The following is a 20,423-nucleotide window of genomic DNA, read 5'->3' on the forward strand; positions in this document are numbered from 1 at the left end:
GGAGCTAAGTCGACAAAAAATATTAGAAAAATCAGTGTACCTCCAGCAGGAGCCGCTGCAGAATCCAGGACAGTAAAGAAGATACGCCTCCCTCTTGTAGGAGGTAGAAGCTTAAAGAGCTCAGACAGGGCAAGATACATAATCATTCCTGATCTTAATTCCCTCGCTACCCTCATGGATTCGGTCTAAAGCCTCCAGGCCCAGGGGAGCCCTGGCATCTGTAATTAGATGTGGGGATTTCTAAGTTCACTGCAGCTGAGAGGAAGGGAGGCTCATCTGTGGCAGTCAGAGAATGAAGACTGGAGATTAGGAAGGAAGCTATTTGGTTATTCGGTCTGAACACGGATGGATGATACGCTATCTGAAATTGTTGCTGTATTTTGGGTGGATTCTGACTTTGGAGAGTTTATTACACGTAAATAAAGTATTTCATGTAAATAAAGAAGTATACCAGTGTCACAGGGAATCATGCGTGGGCTTCGGCGTGTCCAGATTTCCTCTTAAACCTTTGTTACAGATATGAAAAGTTCCTTCTTTTTTAGTATGCAGACTAGAGTCACTTTCTAGCCATTTTGTAAGCTCACATGCATGACTGAGTCCTGAGAGAGAGCTCAAAGAGGATTATAAACTATCCCCCTGAGCGCTTTAAGTATTTCAAATATAGGATCTGCCCATGGAATTGTGTTAGAAATACACAATTATCTTTAAACTCATTAAAATGCGTCCAACTGAGTTTTGCATGTTCCTAAATGTAAATTTACCCTTAAAATACTTTGCTTTTAGAAGTATTCTTAGAGTAGATATGATTGTGGCCAAATGAAACCAAATACTATGATTTTGGAGATATTCCTAGTATAAAGATGATGGTGGGCGAATGAAACTTAAAGGATTTATGACCGCGCCCCTTCTTGAAATCAGCCGCGGCCCTGCAGGTAAAGCCAGGTGGGGGGGGGATTTAGATGGACAATGACAAGGAAAAATTGTAAGTTATTGAATTTCCCCTTGTCATCGTCTGTCAAAATCCCCCCTACCCCCACCACTCATACCTGCAAGGGCCGCAGATGGATTGACCAACATTTACAAGCGATTTATGTGCTTTCTAAGACCAAGAGGGTGCTGTTTGCTTGTGTATCGGTTCAGTAACAGCAGGAAGGGATGTTAATCATATGAGATACATTGGCATGCAGTGTGTTTGTCTCTGAACTATGGAGGCGATTATGATGGCGGATGGACCTGAGTCCGTCCGCCACCATAGAGTAGGAGGGAACCTCGGCCACCCTGGTGGTCACATCCTCAATCTTTAACATTGCGGCGGGTGCAGCTTGAAGCTGCACCCGCCGCAATGTTAAAAATGCATGCAGAGCATTTGCGTGCACAAAGCAGCAGGCACCGCGCGGTGCCTGTCGCTTTGTCCATGCAAATGCAGAGGGTTACCATAGGTACCCCCCATGTGCACCCCCCACCCCCCTTCACCCAGGGGGCCCGCAACAAGCCCCCGAGGTGAAGCTCCGTATGCTTTTCCATGGCGGAAAAGCCGCCGTGGAAAAGCATACTTTGTACTCCATCCTAATATGGATGGCGGTGTCTGATAGACACCGCCAGCCATGTTAATGCTTTCCGCCGCGGTCGCCTTACGACCGTGGCGGAAAAGCGGAGGACTGATTGTAAGACCCACCAGCCATCCTAATTTGGCGGTGGGTCTTTCAAGCCTCCGCGGCGGATTTCCTGCATCCTCCGGGCCGGCGGTGGCTTCCACCGGCCCGGAGGATGCGGGAAATCCGCCATCGTAATGACCCCCTAATTGTCGAGACTGATATACATTGGAAAAGTGAAGTGTGGGTCACACCACTGGAATAACAAAGGGAACTGTAGGTTATGACTGAAGTCCACTGATAGAGCGGTCCGTGGATCCCATTAACGCTCTTCAGGATTGAGGGCCATTGGCAGAAATGTGTGTGGGACTCAGAAATTGAAAGGAGGAAAACTGCAGACCAGGATTCAGTGACCTTGGCTAAATTCTTATTGTTGTCCAACATTCAGGTACTAAAATGGTGTTGTGTATAAGGACTGAGATGCACGGCCAGTGTTTTTGGCTGTGGGTCAGTTCTAGAAATAGATAGTTTCTGTTGGTCAGAATCTGGGGTGCTCTGCCAGAGCTGTGTGTCAGTCTCAGCACTGCGTTAACGTCCTGCAGCACAGGACTGTTGTGGGCTATGAGCATCGAGCTCATCACAGTGGTGTAGCAGCGGTTGCTGCAGGTCGGGTTTGAAGTAGACTGCAAGGGTGGTGTGAGGTTATCAGTACTGAAATGCAGGCTGGTGCTGTTGGAAGCTCCTGAAGTGCATTGGCTGACCTCTGTGAGGGTCAAGCTTGAGTGGAATTGCCAGAGATTTCAGTCCTGGCTTTCAGGGTTAGTGGTAGGTCAGTCTTCAGGTGCACTGGCTGAAATGTGTGGGTTCAGTGTGGAATAAACTAGAAAATAAGATCTGGGTTTTGGAGGTGGAAGAATAAGCCGTGCTGATGGCGAAGGGCGTCCTTCTGTCTGGCAGCCTTTCATTAGTTCCACTTTAATAATTTCCTGCAGAACAGAATCCTGTTTTTTTTCTTCTTGGAGAACTGTCTGAAGAGCGAGGAATGGGCCAATGAAAGCGGCTGGGAGGATGAATCTTTCCGCCGCGGAGAGCCAAAAGTGGGCTAATGAAAGCCTCAAGCACTGATGGCGAGCCGTTCCAGGACAGAGAACCATGAAAGGATTAAATGGAGTGGCAGGAAGGATGGGGCCTTCAGACGCAGACGTCTAGATTGGGCTAGTGAGGTTGGCAGTGAGGGGGGTGGGGCTAGGGCGGTCGTGCATTCCACGACAGAGATGCTCGAATGGGCTAATGGGGACCTCAGGCAAGGATGGCTCTTCTTTCTAGGGCAGAGAGCTATGAATGGATTCAGGAGAGTGAAAGGGAAGGCTGGGGCCTTCAACAGGAGCCTAGTAAGGATACAAACAAGGTAATGAGAGCTGAAAGCAAGAATGATGAGTCTGTCCTGTGCACAGATAGGTCAACTGTTGTTAACACACCACCGTCCAGCCACACCCCTTTTTCCTTAGGGCCATGCCAAAGTAGATTTTCTTCTTAGCCCTGCATGGAAAACAGACGAGTATTTCCCACCCCCTCTATATTATGCTGCCAGAAGTATGAGGGTGTCCACATACAGGCAGGCCTGCCAGAGCTTGTATTGCTCCTATTTATTTATTTATTGGTTTTATATACTTTCCACTAGATTTGCATGTAAATGCTTAATAGAGAACAGTGGGAGACACATAATTATAAGAAAGTAAGACGTCACATGTTCCTTTGCCAGATGCTATGAATAAACAAAACACACAACAGCATAGTCGTGCAGCGGATGCTGTGTGGGCAGGAAAAGTGGAGGGAAGAGAAGAGACTGGGGAGTAAAAGGGTGTAAGAAGAAGGGGAAGCATATTGTCAAATATCATAAGCATAAGAGAAGCTCATACATAGTCATAGGTTTACTAATGAATCACCTGTAGAACATTTCCTGGGTCTGATTAGTGATTGTCAACAGTTCCTGTACTGGTGGGGGAAGAGGGGAAGCCATGCCAAGGGTCTATGGGGGGTCGTGGGGCCTGGATCTTCAAGGTAGACTCTAAATAGATGAGTCTTTAGTCATTTTCTGAAACTCAAGATGCTCTATGTTGTTCTCAGGTGAGGAGGCAGAGTGCTTCAGGAGCTAGCGGAGGAACCTGAAAAAGATTGTTGCAGGTCAAAGGTGGACTTGAATGTTGTTGTTTCAAAGATCAGAGCGGTCTCTCACTCCTTGAGTATCTTGAGCCTCCTGAGATGGCCAGGAGGTGTGCCTTGGTGCAGCCCTTTGAATGCTGGACAATATCTTGAACTTGACTCCTGCTTCTAGTGGGAGCCAATGGAGTGTTTTCAATATTGAGGGATGTAGTCCATCTTTTTACTCTCTGTGATGATGCACACTGTGGAGTGAAAAACGACTTTTAGGGGCGGTTGAGAGAAAGCCTGTAAGGCTCCAAGTGTGGTGTTTCTAGAGTCTGTTATGGGTGTTATGAGAGCATTAGCGGCAGTTCTAAGCTGATTATAGGAGAGTTGTTTTATTTTATTCAGTTAATGTATTATTTATTATTATTTATAGGTTATATATAGCGCTAACTAGACCCAAAGGTATCCGCTCACTTTACATGATCGTGAAAAACACAGTAAATCAAAAATGCAATACCATATGAAGCAAGACTTAATAGATTCTAGTACACACAAAAGATGACCAAAGAAAATTCACTAGGCAATGAGCGTGGGAACCAAAAGGGGTCAAAAGAATAGTATGTGTTAAGGGAGAGAAGATCTAATAGACAGCAGAAGCAAACAACCGACTATAACAGAGGGTCTAGTCTTGTAACGAGAGATAATTACCAAATTCAGTAAGCTTAAGAGTTAAAGTATTTGTTGAGGAGGAGGAGGAGTTTCAGGTCTCTTTTGAAGCAAGGCAAGGAAGGGTTGCATCTTAGATCGCTAGCTAGAGAGTTCTACATGCTGGGCGCATTTTCAGAAAAAGAGCAGGTCTTAGTTGATGTCTTTTTTAGTTTGAGAGGTAGGAGAAAAAGTGCATTGGAGCTTCTCAAAGATCTGGTTCTCCCAGTTTTCCTGAGCTTGTTGTCTAAGTAGTTGGGGGTATGTGAGTGAAGGGCTTTGTGGGTGATGCAGGCAGTCTTGTATGTACATCTTACCTAGATGGGAAGCCAGTTGAGGATCTTGAGTGCAAGCCAACAAACATCTGTTATGAGCTGGGCTGCCCTGTTTTGAACTGATCTAAGGGGGGGTGAGTTTTCGGCATCCCTGTGAGGATGGCATTACCCTAGTCCAGTTTGGAGAGGACATGAGGTTGAATGAATGAATGAAAGAAAATGTATAACACGCAACTAAAACCCGAAGGCATCAAGGCGCCTTGCACAACAATCTTTAAATAATCTGAGAGACTGAATGATGTAATTTTCTTGATGTGTTTTAGTGTGTAAAGCGCTCCTTTGGCTGAGTTTTTGACGGGATCCTTCATTGACATGTTGTCAAGGGTGAAGCCTAGGGACTTTGCGGAGTTGGATAGAGTGAGAGAGCAATTTAATGCATTCAGGTCACTGAGCCATTCGTGGATTGGTAGGTGGTTGCTTTTGAGGTAGAATAGAATTATTTCTGTTTTGTTAAGGTTTAGCTTTAAGTGGTTAGAGTTAACCAAGATTGTATCTTGCACAGTGTGGCGTTGAGATGTCGGATGTCACTGGGTGATTTTTTTATTTTGTAATAGAGTTGAGTGTCATCAGTATATAGGTGATATTTGATCCCTGCATGCTTCAGGATGTCAGTAAGGTTGAAGCTAGCGGATTATGCAAATGTGTTTACGTGGTGAGACATTGCGATTGGGACGTCAATAACGAATCATAAGTATTTGATGCTTGTGTTCCATGCTGGGACAAATCTGACTATAGCTCTCGTCAAGATCAGAGGTGTCGAATTTGTGATCAAGACAGAAGCAGGACTTCAGTTTTGTCCAGGTTCAGTTTCGAGCAGTGTGTGTTGAATGAGTTGTGTACTAACTTTAGAGTATGGATATTGTTGACTAGTTATACCATTAAGTACAACGTGTGTCATTGTGCGTACTGGTGCAGTTTTAAGCCTGAGTTCTCTAGTATTAGTCCCAGTGGTTCCACTTATACGTTGAAAAGGATCGGTGATCAGGCACACCGCATGCTACCTTCCCTGGTTGAGGTGTATATGGAGGTTATTTATGAGAGACCCCTTGATATTCTACTGATTAGGTGTTATTAAGGGCTAACTTAATAAATCATCTGGATTAGAATGACCACCATAATAAAAGAAACTCTGTGATCATGAATATTAATATTAAGAATATATAGTCCCCCAAACAATATTGATCACACATCTCTAATCAATTAGTTTATAGCTCCTGGTTTGTTTTGCGGCTTTATATCAATGCTTTATTTATTATTGAGTCATATATAACACTCTTGCATACCTGCAAAAGACTGAAGGATCTCCCACTTAAAACCTGGAGGGGGAATATGTCCCCCATCATCTGCTTTCTCTTGCCTCTCTCACTGATTGGGAAAGTTCATATATAACTCTCTTCATAACTTTCCAGGGGAGCTGTTGGGTGCCCTGTCACTCTCAACCACAATATTGCTATTTTCAATCAAAAACAATGCTGTAATACAGAAAGCAGAGCTTTAGCATGGTGAAACTGAAAATTGAAGCAAAAACTGCAAGGGAACTAACATTTTGCTCATTTGGATTTCAGCAGCACTGACCCAAAAATATGTGGCAATTTGCAGACTGACAAAATTTAAATATTATTCTGTTTGTTTTGCACAAATGAAGCAAGGCCGCTTTTCAGGCCTAATTTGAAGAACGATCTAATTTTAGGCTGTGTACAAACTCAGCACACAAACATGATCAATGTTAAGATGTCTGAAGGCCTGTAATATATATGAAACCCTCAGAATATATATATATATATATATATATATATATATATATATATATATATATATATATATATATATATATATATATATATATATATATATATATATATATATATATATATATATATGAAACTGAGGCACCGCACATCCCTGTCATATGTATGGAATTGTCACTTAACAATGGAGACCCAAGTCTTTTATACACCATTCAAATATTGGATAAATTGATGTATCAACCTCACAGCTGGGGAATCCGGTTCGAGTCTTGGCAGGTACGCAAAACATCCTGTGATTCTGGGCAAATCACGATAAAAGATGTTTAAAATGAGTATGAATGGTTGAGGAAATGGCTTAAAATTGATGGTGTTTAGAGATTACCGTTCAAACAGCAGTATAAAGCAAATTTGATGTAAAGTTTGTTTGCTACAAGATAGCGCTATTTTTCAGGCAGGTTGAAACAGACGTCCTGCGATGGCGTATTAAGTGAAGCGCCATAGTTCTGCATTCAACAGTCCACAAGTTTTCCACCTCAAGACAGACCACTCTTGCTTGGAGCCATCATTCACACATACATTCATGCTCACTGTTAAAGTCATTAGATTGACCGTAGTGGACAATTGCTTTTTACCCAACCACCGTGGCAGTGGTTTGCTTGGCTTATACTGAGCTTTACAGCGGCCATTTCGAGAAATAGTCCTCAGCTCTCTCGACAATGATGTGTCAGATCTGGGATTTATCTCATAACGAAGGTGTAAGCACCTTGATTGTTAATTGACCAGCTGAGCATAAATGAGCCGCTGTAATGGTGCAATCATTTTCAAATGAATAGCAGTGAGATCAACATTGCTTATCCATAAATTAGAATATGAGAATAAGCCATTAAAAATTGTGGTTGTAAAACATCCAAGGCTTTAGACGGACACTAAAATCCAGTAGAATGCCTTTGATATCCCTGTACCTACTAATTTAAGATAGGTGGCCAGTTCCGACATGTTGGAGGTGCTTAATACTTGTCCCCAATGAACACCTGAGTTACCCATGATGCACTTCTGTTGTGTAATGTACAGTAGCCTACTACAGAGGTAATTTTTATATCTTGCTTCCTTTAAAATGAGAATATATTAGTTAATTTATCAGGTTTTCCATGTGAAAACCGGTTAATGTCAGGTCAATAAAACGAGTAAACTTTAAAACCACAACAAACCCGTCCCCTTATTTACTATATAAATTAACCCCTCTCTCAAAGAGTAATATGTGTTTGAAAGATAGATTAGGTAAGACCCATTTTCTAAAATCGTAAGTACTACACAAATGATAGGTTCCGGTGTCACCATAAGTGAGCCCTTGCTTCCAGAATGGTGGAATTCCATTCTGAATATAAGGTAACCACAGCGGCGGCTCATCCGCAAAGTCTACGGAGCGTCGCCCCACTGCTCACTGAGCAGTTCAACACCGAAAAATGTAATGATAATAACACGTTATTATCATTGTATTTAACTGTACTGGCTCAGTTGGTTGGGGCAGGGCTGGGCTGGTCAGAGCTGGGGGAGGACTAAGAGGCACTTCATAAGTGCGCATGACAGTTTGGCCGGCCGTCTTGGGCCCCCCAAAGAGTCCTGCACACTTAGCATGTTCTCCACCAGGCTGTATTGCACAGCCTGGGTGGAGAACATGCACAGTCTCCGAGCCCCCTGTCTGAGCGCTGAACCACAGCGCTCAGACCAATCACAACGCTGCTGTCATGCAGCATCATGGTTGGCTAGGGGATTCTGGGAGGCTGTGTGCAGGGCCAGAAATTCCTGCTGCTGGAGAAGAGTAGGAAGGGGAGGTGGCGGCCAGCCGTATCCAGGTAAGTGCTTTCATTCCAGCCCCCGCTGCACCACCTCCATTCGGTAGCAGCCGCTACTGGGAAATCAGGCTACAAATGAAGGAAGTTCCCACTGAGCTACTGCAATCTGATGTACCTAAGAACATCATACGGCACATACCATGTAGAATCTTACACTAATAAAACATGATTGTGTTATCCACATCTCAACTCCACCCTAATGTACTAATTCATTTCATTACAGGAGTTTGAAATGTCTCTATTTTCTTCATAAGAAAAATTAGTCCGTATTGGGCAACTGTGAGCGTCGGGGAAAGCATGAGATATTTTCACTAGTTTCGTGTCTCTGAGCTAAGGAGAGTATCGGGAAAACTTGGGCCTCCCGAGTAGAGATTCAGAAAAAGGCTAATGAGAGCTACAGGAAAGGAATGAGATTTTCTGTGGCATAAGCAGCACCCAGCATCCTCCCGAAACCGACAGAGCACCCTCTGCATCCCTCAGGGCTATATGGAACAATGACCCAGTTTCCTTCAGATTCACACAGCTGGAAGCTTGCTATACTCCTGCTGCTCTTGAAGAAGCACTCTGGATCCTAGCATCCCATTCAACTATCGGCCAATCTCCTTTCCTCCTTTTCCTTCCCAAATCCCTGAGAAAGTTTCTCCTTGCCTTAACATAAATCATCTCCTCAGTGAAACCCATACTGCCTGAAGGCCTTTTCATAACACAGAATTAATCATCCTTGCTGTAGTAGATGAACTCAAAGAAATACTAGACCACTGTATCACTCAGTCTCTCAGGAGTGTTTGACTTAGTTCCTCATTCTAGTGTTGACAATTATCTTTTTGGCGATGAAATTTGCCATCAGCTCTTGGCTGGGTGAAGTCCTTTTTATCCAAACAATCTTAATCTGTCATGCTTACTCTTTTTCACTCATTTAACACATCCATCATATACAGAGTTTTCCAAGGCTCCTCATTGAGGGTAACATTTACATAGTTCCAGGTTCAGTGCCGGTAAGGCCTTATGTCTTTCAGGTTATGTCCTACTCAGACGATACCCAAATACTATATTATTGATTTCCTCCTCTCCCATTCCAACGTTTTAAACATTTCATGACCTATGAAATAGGATATATTTATGTATATTTATTGTATTTTATCGGGTACTTTTATGGGTATTTCATAGCTGAATAAAGAAATAAATTGAAATGATACCCAAATACTGATTTTCTTCTTGAATAAGATTACCTTAACCAAAGAATGAGTCTGTTTGTCACTCCAGCAGCACCCCAGATGGAAGCCAATTGCCTGAAACTCAACAGTGATGAGGCAAAGGTCTTTCTGTTTGGAGGTCAATATTCAGTTTGGTCCCCCAACTGTTGGCTCTCCAATCTGGAAACCATCCCCACCCAACCACTGCAGCCAGAAATCTTGTTGTGTTTTTTGGGCTGTAATCTATCTTTTGCCCCTCAGATCAATTGGATTGCTGGTTCCTGCTTTATGTTTCTCAAAATGCCAAACTGACAGTCTGCCCCTATTGGACCACACAGTCTCTCAATATCTGATCTCTAGACTTTGGTAATTCCCTATATTTGGGTCTTCTGGAATGTCATACCAGCCGCCTTCAAGTGCCTACAGAGCTGCAACCTTGATATTTCTAAAACTTCACCCTCGCCAGTCTGTGGCCTCTGATGTCAGAGAACCCTGCTGGCTCCCTATTCTGAAGCAGCCTGTGTTTAAAGAACTGTGCATAGCGCACAGCGCTGTTACAATTCAGGACCCACATATCTCAGATTCAGATGTGTTCCAAATCATCCTGCTCAACCTCTCTGATCAGGCAACACCGACATGATGCGATCACCTCTGGTTAAGAGAACTAGGAAGGGTGGCCGATGCTTTTCATTTCTTTGTTCTAGATTGTGGAACACCTTACCCGCCAGTATTAGACACACCAATTCCTTAACCCTCTGCAAGAAGAAACAACTCCTGTGCTGTCCTAATGTTTTTGATCAGTGATATTTTATATCCCCAAGCTCAAGGATGCAGTTTTTAGGTAACAGTGTGCTTTATAAATCTTTTAACATAGTATAATATAACACAGACTCCCCTTCCCAGAAACCTCTTCCCCCACAGGGCCCTTTAACCTAGCATCCTTTACACCCTCGGGATAATGCTGATGCCACAGAGATCCATCTCACTACATACTTTACACCCATGTGGAGGCTCTGGTCATCTTCCCTTAGGCCTATGTTGAGCTGCCTCCCAACACTAAAATAGAACCACAAGGATCCTCCTCCTAGCAACATCTTAGGGCTCATAAGAAGCTATAAACGTACATATCTTCTTTCAGGGCCTCATGCCTCTACGAACTCTAATGCTTCAATTCCATTCCTACATGCATCTGTTGATCTGCATACTATCAGCTTACGCATAGTCCATATCCACTGTCGCGGGGGCAATGCCGTACCTCCACTAACCATCCTTTGGGCCCACTTGTAATCATCATAGAGTGCCCACCCTCACTGAGTTACTGCCTGACACCATCGGAATCTCTGTCCACCATTGTGTATTGCTATACAGACCCTGTGCTATTTTTCGAGGTCATGTGGCGTCTCTGTCTGCCTTTATTGTAGCCACGTAGAGCTGTTACCGAGAATTATTTGGCCTTCTCTGTGCGACACTAAGCTTACATACCCACAGACCTGTATTCACAAAGCCAGTGCACAGCAAAGAGGAAGCATCTTTATTTAGAGTCCATTGGGAGTCATCATCCAGCACCCATTGGGCCCATTAAGAGCCACTGCCTATGATCCATGCAGCCTGCGCACCAGCTGCTGCAAGGAAATCTTATGACCCTCCTGGAGCCACTCCAGACCTATGGGCACCGGCGATGCTGTTGCCTAGTCTCCGCGCTAAGACTGTTGCAGAGACATTATGCTGCATCATCCAACCTACTTAGAAGGCCATCCAGCATCATTCAGGCATGTGTGTACCCTCAGCTTCATCTCCTGCAGCTACACTGAAGCCCTCATCCTCGTATTATGTAAGTCGGGTTAGGGTCAAAAAGTAACTTCAATTATTATCTCTGGAAGTGACAGGGTTAGTTAGATGTAGCCATTGAATCAAGACTAAGGGTTCCCTGCTCTAGCGTATGGACCAAAGTCCCAACTTAGTGCGCTTTTCTGCCTTCTCTTTGGACACTAGACAAAGATGGGGTTCCTGGTGGTCATTGTCAAACCTACATTTCACTGAGACATCCTAAGCTTTAATACTGAAATGAAGATTCGGGTTTGACATAAAGCAATATCAATTATCCCCAACCCACCTGACTTATTTGCAGACTTGGGCCAAAAAAGCACAAAGGACCTGAAGGTTGTCAGGTCCCCGAAGGGCTGAAGATAAAATACCAGAGTGCACTATTTTGTGCATGTTTGCACACTGTCACAGATGGATACCATTCACCCTGGCCAATATTGTCTAGCATCACAACCACCCAAACACACTTTTAAAAGCACACCATACAAACAATGTGAAAATACAAAGAAATGCCATGTTGAATGTGAGCACTTTATAAATTGTCCGCGCTATAGCAAATGGTAGGTCCTTGCTCCTCGAGTGATGAAAAAGGCATATTCCTCCCAAGATCTTTCAGATACCACCTGGCGTCAGTTCAGTCCATCAGCTGGTATGATGGGGCTGCAGCCACCCTCAGCACTGGTGGGATACACTTTGGACATGTCCCAATCTCTGCAGGGCCTATTCAAACCTATCCAGTGTAATGGCAAATTTCAAGTCCACAATGGCTGAACATAAGGCAGGCCAGGATAATGGTAAAGAGAGCGGAATGGCAGCTTTTTTAGCCATTTGAGGGCTTTTGTCACTCAGACACTGGCTGTTCAGCCTCATTTGAACCCGCAAGCAGATGCTGTCCAGCTACATGCGGTCTCATGTACATCTGGCACCCAAAATTTGCACCAATCCTTTGGGCCCATACCGAAGCCCAGCCCACCATGCTTCAGGCGTTGGGGATAGTAAGAAAATGGAGTTTGGTCCTTGGACGGGGGGCAGCTGGACCCAATATAGCAATACAAAAGACAATTTGCTAGCCCTCCCACTTATTTCGTCTCGCTTACAGCTCATGAGACTCACAAACAAAAGGCCAGATCAATTTGTTTGTATGGGTAATTTTATTTAACCCTTTTACTCATATTTTTTATTGAAATTTATCAATTTCATGGGCAAGAAGAACACTTCATAAACACTTACAAAAACATTTACAAAAAAATACAAAAACATTTACACATATTTACACCTACTAGACACGTATCACATATACTATGTATCAACCAATAAGCAACAAACTTCTCATGCGAATGGTATTTCTCAACTCTATGAAGAAAAAATCATTGATTTTTGAGAGCTAGTCAAACCACTGTTAACCGAAAAAGGTGTACAAGAAATGTCTACGGCAGTAATCAGAAGACAAATCAAATTATTTCCAACACAAAATGATTGAACCCAGAAGGGGCACTGATTCAGGATATCTATCTGCCGTTTTGCCGACGCGTTTCGAATCTGTGATTAGTTACAGATTCTCCTCAGGGCTCTCTCAATGTTTTGATTCTGCACAAAAAATGAAAAACGAAGTTTGTTTTAAAAGTTTGTAAGTCATTATTGCAAAAGACCCCCTGCTATTGCTGTGCTAAAACAAGTTGGTTTACCTTTATGTCAGATGCGGAGGGCTCTCGTGGGTCGGATTGGGCACGAGAGGCTGTGCACCACAAATCAAATAGGATGGAGCTTTAATTCTGTAAAACATTAATTCACAGACTTACAAGGCCATCTAAAGCGGAACCGAGTGACTACTACAGGCCCAAAAGCGGCACGTTCATACCTCAATCGAGTCTGGCGTTGATCTCTACATCAATTCCTCATTCTGCTAGTTTTGCTTAGTTTGTGCAACCTATAAAAAATGAAGGTCGCGCTCAGTTTCGGTCTTCATTATGACACTTGGACATTAATGGAAGTGAGGTGAAATTGTTTAAAAGACACATACCTAAGGTTTCAGATTTTTGCACAGGGCGGCGGTCGCCATGCCGTGTGTTTGGTTTCTTTGTTGAATCCGATCTCAATTGGTGGCGGGAATGAGTGTTCCCTGTCCTTTACAGCAGCGCTGCTTACTCGCGCTATAAAACAAGAGTGGGAAGGGTAGGGGTTAACTTAATCTTTGCCACGGAGCGCTGCCAGTGGAATACTGTTTCATCTCATCGGAGCGTGACTCGCACTCACCTTACTATCGCCCAGGCGAACCAGGAACTGCTTGCGTTGAAAACGCCTGGTGGCTGTAGCGGGCTCTTACATCATAGCGAACCAGGTGCGGGGCATTCTGGGAGTTGTGGTTCAACAGGGGAACATTACAGTCTTGAAATTTCAGAAAGTGCGTTTAACCCCGTCTGGGTAGTGTTGAATTTTAATATTAGATAAGCTTCTTTTTTCAGTAAGATTTGATCTACATTCACTTCTGCTTTAAGTTGATTGATATTAAAGAGCACGGTCCACTTGAACTCGTTGTTGCCGTGTTGTTTGTCGACGTAATGTTGCACAAGGGGCGCAGTTAGTACTTTGTTTTTGACCCGTGATCTGTGCTGTGTCATACGGGTATTGACCTGCTGGTTGGTCTTGCCAATATAGATTTTATTGCAGGGACAAGTTATAGCGTAGACGACATTATGTCTTGCAATTGGTAAAATTGGTATGAGACCAAGTTGTGTTGGAATGTTGAAAAATCGTGCCCTCAATGGTTGTATCGCACGCGATACAATTCCCACACCTGTGGTGTCCTTCAATGGGTTTTAGGCCCCATTTAGACATCAAGTCACTTTTCGGTTTTACTAGTCTGATGTCTGCACGGACTAGTTGTTGACCAATGTTCTGATTCCTTCTAAAGGCGAATATTGGGCGGGGGATAGGTGTCTCCAATTGTTCCAACAAATGCCAGTTTTTTAATACCATTTGACGTATGTTGTGAGTTTCGGCACAGAATGTCGTCACGCATACTAGGTTCTCAAGGTCACGTTTAACCTTTATTTCAAGGAGGCTCTCTCTTGGGGTGCAACGTGCTCTTTTGAAAGAGTGTTTAAGAAGCTTTTTGGGGTATCCCCGTTGTGTCAATTCTTCACAGAATTTTGATCCATGTTGGTCAAATTTTGCCAACTCTGAACAATTCCTCCTGATTCGAAGGAGTTGACCATATGGCAGGTTTGCCCTTAAGTTCCTGGGGTGTGAGCTCCCATAGTGGAGTATGGTGTTCCGGTCTGTCGCTTTTTTGAAAAGGCAAGACTTAAGGGACCCATCCACATCTCCTACTTCCACATCTAAGAATGTCATTTTAACATTACTTGAGTCAATTGAAAATTTAATGTCCTTGTGTCTATTGTTGAGCCACTGGTGAAAGTCACTCAACTCAGTGTAGCTCCCCTGCCACAGGAGCCACACGTCGTCAATGTAACGATACCAGTGCACAATATGGTTCATGAAAGGGTTGTCGGCCTCCACATACTTTTTCTCGTACTCTGCCATATAGAGTACGGCCATTTCGGGGGCATAAGGGCACCCCATCGCGGTGCCCTTGATTTGCATAAAAAAGTCGTTGTTGAAACGGAAATAGTTTCTTTTGAGGGTTATTTCGGCCAATCGTAAAATGAACGATGTTGGGACCCTGTGAGGTCTTTCCCTTAGGTCTAAATAGAGTTCCAGAACCTCCAACGCTTCGTCTTGCGGTATCTGGGTATAAAGGGACGTCACGTCCATGGTGACCATAAGTTGTGATGCCCGGTCGAACGGGGTCCCTTCTACCTTAACCAGGAAGTCAGTGGTGTCTCTTAGGTAGGACTTCACATTTGTTACAAAGGGTTCAAGAAGAAGTCTATATACTTAGACAGGGGCTCGAGGCATGAATCACAGCCAGACACTATTGGTCGCCCCGGTGGATTCGACAAGTTCTTATGGATCTTTGGTAAGAAATATGCCACAGGAGTTCGTGGGCATTTCTTAACCAAAAACTCACTTTCTTTTGGGCCTAGGAAACCACTATCTTTGCCTATTTGGACAATCTCTGTGATTGAAGCCTGAATCTCTTGCAGCGGGTCCTCCTGCAGTTTTCTATACCATTCTTGTTTTTTTACTTGCAGTGCCCCTTCCGCTAGATATTGTTCTCTGGGCCATATCACTACCGCTCCGCCCTTGTCGGCTTGTTTGATAATCAGAGAATGATCTTCTTTCAGGTTTTTGAGGGCCAAACGTTGTCCCTTTGAGATATTTTGCTTGACAAATTTGTGTCTGTTCTCTAGTTTGGTGATTGAGGACAACAAGACTTGTTCAAACGCATATACCTGTTTCGGGATATTTTGGTTTGGGACAAAGGTGGTATAGGTTGCACAAACTAAGCAAAACGAGCAGAACGAGCAGAATGAGGAATTGATGTAGAGATCAACGCCAGACTCGATTGAGGTATGAACGTGCCGCTTTTGGGCCTGTAGTAGTCACTCGGTTCCGCTTTAGATGGCCTTGTAAGTCTGTGAATTAATGTTTTACAGAATTAAAGCTCCATCCTATTTGATTTGTGGTGCACAGCCTCTCGTGCCCAATCCGACCCACGAGAGCCCTCCGCATCTGACATAAAGGTAAACCAACTTGTTTTAGCACAGCAATAGCAGGGGGTCTTTTGCAATAATGACTTACAAACTTTTAAAACCAACTTCGTTTTTCATTTTTTGTGCAGAATCAAAACATTGAGAGAGCCCTGAGGAGAATCTGTAACTAATCACAGATTCGAAACGCGTCGGCAAAACGGCAGATAGATATCCTGAATCAGTGCCCCTTCTGGGTTCAATCATTTTGTGTTGGAAATAATTTGATTTGTCTTCTGATTACTGCCGTAGACATTTCTTGTACACCTTTTTCGGTTAACAGTGGTTTGACTAGCTCTCAAAAATCAATGATTTTTTCTTCATAGAGTTGAGAAATACCATTCGCATGAGAAGTTTGTTGCTTATTGGTTGATACATAGTATATGTGATACGTGTCTAGTAGGTGTAAATATGTGTAAATGTTTTTGTATTTTTTTGTAAATGTTTTTGTAAGTGTTTATGAAGTGTTCTTCTTGCCCATGAAATTGATACATTTCAATAAAAAATATGAGTAAAAGGGTTAAATAAAATTACCCATACAAACAAATTGATCTGGCCTTTTGTTTGTGAGTCTCAGGCGTTGGGGAAGCACCTGCCCACCATTCTCTGAGCTTAGAACAAGTATATGCCCTCCTAAACGAAGCCTCTGCCAACCATCTGCTAAGCTTACACAGAAACAGAACTTAGTGTACCTGTTGTTCCTGATGGAGCTGCCACACTGCATCCTTTATACTGTCATCCATTCTTTAGTCCATGCTTTCATCCAGTGCACATTTTTGCAAAGTATCTTTAGGGAATTATTATTTGCAGCATGTACTGGGCCATGTGAATTGCTGCTTCATTTAAGCTGAAGAGCGCCTCTACACCTTTTGGTCGCGTTGAGGAATCTCCCAGCATCTTTTGGACCCTCTCAGTGCATACCAACATGCTTTTACCTCATATGGGGGTGTCTCTGCTTTCTCCTGCAAGTAAAGATCCTCTGGACATATTGTGGGAACGCAATACTATATCTTCTGCTGGCAGTGTGGGAGCTTTCACATCTAATCAGTGGCAAGCTTCTTTCAGAATTATAGAAGGCTCTTTCCAGCACCAACCGTGTCAATCAAGCTTCATAGGGTGGAATAGTTAATCCTGCCCATCTGTACATGAATGATTATCCAGTCATAAGTGTGATTACGTATTCAGTACCAATCCCCAGGCAACCCCCCGGACTAAAATTAGATAGTTACGACGGGAATAATTTTAATACTGAAACATATTATAGTATGTAGGTTTTAAAGACTGTCCGACGTCTTCATGCATGCATACATAAATCCTTTCACTGAAAACTTCAATAACACTGTAAGTATGCCGTTCCTTCACTTTTAATGGAGCAGCAGTGTATGAACATGTGAAGATTTTCTTTACCAAACCTCCCACATTTTTCATGATATTAATATCACAAACCATGTTTTAAAAAGTTTTCACCATGTTCGTTTTTATGCTGAAATCTGGGCTCATGACGCTATTTTAAGTTCTATTGAGAAAAGGGAGCTCAGGATTCACCCCTTATAAAGTCATGAGGAAAATAATGTTAAAGTTAACTTGTTAGAATACAGAAGATTCATTTTAAGCACATGTAAGCGCTCACAAGGAAATATTGTGTGTTTGCGTAGTAAAGCTACACAAGGGCATAGATGTATAGTAAATGTGTGACAATCTACAAACCTTTTGTTGGCTAATAGTCAAGATTTACCTACAACTGTGGTTGTCTTAATAAACACTTCTTGCCCCTTTAAAGATCAGAACTCTAAACTTTCCCTAGCAGTGCCTTCCATACTTCTTTAACATGGGGCCCTTAAGATGGCCCTGAGCAAAGGACATTTGTTTTGAAACATTGGATGCCTACACTTTGTGTTTTGTGCTGTTTGGAATTTTTTGTCAACCTTCCCCAGTAGCTAGACATTGGCGGGATATTCCAGACGCTGTGAATTTACTACCGATCTCTCTACTCTGTAGATTTACTAACTTTCTCGGGGCTCTGTGAACTCTCCACATTTCAGGAGGTCTCTATGACCTTCCCACACTCTCGCTCTGCATGAATTTACCACAGTATTCTCAGGTTTACGACAATCTGTAAGTTCACTGAATAAACTAAGTCTACACTCCTTACATTTGCTGCAGTTCTCAACACAGTGAATTACCAATAATTGTACATTTGTGAATTTATCCCAGTTTCACAAATGACATTAGGGATTTGCCTAGTAACATATTACAATCATACACATTCTTGATCATGCACAATGTGAGTGTACCCAGTACATAGATTCAGTGAACTTAGAATATTTATCTGCTCTGTATATCAGCCTTAGTTTTTATACTTTTTAAATGTACCCTATTTATATTCAGTCGTATTTTATCACACTCTTGCAGTCTGTGAATTATGACAGCCCTCTACTTTTCATGCATTTACCACTTCAGGGAATGTAAAATAATCTACTGTAAATTTGGATATGGACATGGGTACGCTGGTTCGTTGTTATTCATGATGTAGGAGTGTACGTCATGTTCTGCTGTGTGCTCTAAAGTTCTGCTTCTTACTTCTTGCCCATTTCCTGCCCACAGAAGAGTGTAAGCCGCGGAGAGCTGCAGGTGTCACTGTCCTACCAACCGGTGGCGCAGAGGATGACCGTCGTAGTGCTCAAGGCCAAGCACCTACCCAAAATGGACATCACCGGTCTCTCAGGTAGCAGCTATTTACTCCAACTTGCCTGGTGTAAACACTTTTACTTATGTTCCACATTAACCTTCCACCTGTCACATGCAGTCTGTACTCTTGTGTAACCACAAGCCCATCAATCATGAAATCCTGTCTGAACTCTAGTAGGATGTGGCGTAGCATGGGTGGGGCCACTTGGGCGGTTGCCACGGGCGCAAGATTCTTATGGGCGCAACATTTTAAACTGGGGTGCACAATATTAAAAAAATCCTTGCGGTGCCGCTGGAATTCCCGAACTTCCCCCCCAGGACAGTGCATGTGAATGGCCTGAGGGGCTGGAGATACATTCATGGGATAGTAGACAGACACCATAGTACTCCACTACTAGGGAGCGCCAGATTACAACTCAAGGCCCCATGTATGGCCATGTTCATGAGAGATGGAAGATGCAAAAATACCAAAATGTCTTTGTGACTGGGACCCCGAAAATACCTGCAACGCAGCTATTACGAGTGATGAGCAGTCGAGACCCATCACAATCTCAAACTGAATCAGACTCCGGTGTGTGGGGGGAACCGCGGACTCCGCTAAAAGGACACTCTGGACTACCGAAAGCTGCTACCCTGCTATACTATATAGTGTGCTATAGAAATGCCCGATTACAACATGTCAGACACAGCTGCGTCATGGTCGCCAGTAATGCGAGCAGACTCCTCCACAGCTTTACTATCTTGGGATAGAATATTCTGTTTTCCACTCAGGCCCCCTTGCCATTGACTCTCTGTAAAGGCTGGAGAGGATTCCATATTTCAAGTTGAAGGGCAACATTACAGAATTGTCATTTTTGGTCCATATCACACGCAGTCCGTATAACAAGTAGTCCTTGCCACACCATTACATTGCTGCAATATCACAATATAAGTTTCATTGATGTGTAGTGAATATTCCTTGCACAGTCTAGTGAAAAGGTCTGGACTGGTGATCCTGTTACTCGCATTTTCCCAGTGGCTGCAGGCTAGGGAGCTGCTTTCAGAGCTGATGACTGTAGCGTAGCCCGAATGAAAATGGTTCTAGTGCAAGAAATGAAATTGGCACCCCGCCTGCTGTTTGAATGATAAAATACTGAAATAATCAGGGTTCAGTGGATCCCTCAGAGCTTTGGGCCACAATGCCACTGCACCTGCTGCACCAATGAAAGCTACGCACCTGGCTGGTGAGTAGCAGCGGTCCGTGCAGGTAAGCGTGGTGGGAGGGTGGGGCGGGCGGGAGGGAAGTCAACAGATGACGGAATACAGCAAATTCAATAGATAAATCCTATACTGTTGTCTGTCGACTTCCCCCACCGCCCGCCTCACCGCGCTTACCTGCATAGACCGCCGCCGCTGCTGGTGAGCTGCCACGGCTAAACCATGAAAGCCTTTGGCCACATTCAAGGCCCGCAGCTGATTTGAACATTTGTGCCAGGGCTGATTATGGTTTTATAGTCAGTCTGCGCATATGAATGTCGCACTATCATGTGCAAAGTAGGAATAACATAAACATACCACACCATGCAAGTAATTAGCACATCATCATGATGCTGTCAGTGTATGACACCATCACATGCAAAAAAGAAAATAATGTTCTTTATATTAAATTATTATAACTTTCCTTTGTGGGATAATAGTGAGAGCTG

At 43.5% G+C, this 20,423-nt stretch overlaps 1 protein-coding gene across 1 annotated transcript in view; it reads left to right on the forward strand.

Annotated features, from left to right (window-relative positions):
• The window catches only part of SYT11 (synaptotagmin 11), a 136,203-nt gene that overhangs the window by 96,808 nt on the left and 18,972 nt on the right, over positions 1 to 20,423 (forward strand). The window contains exon 3 of the mRNA XM_086947419.1: positions 18,655 to 18,778. Within this exon, the coding sequence (XP_086803545.1) occupies positions 18,655 to 18,778 (124 nt within the window). The remainder of the gene's footprint in view (positions 1 to 18,654; positions 18,779 to 20,423) is intronic.

Source organism: Lissotriton vulgaris, chromosome 12, assembly GCF_964263255.1.
Source record: "Lissotriton vulgaris chromosome 12, aLisVul1.2, whole genome shotgun sequence".
Lineage (NCBI taxonomy): Eukaryota > Metazoa > Chordata > Amphibia > Caudata > Salamandridae > Lissotriton > Lissotriton vulgaris.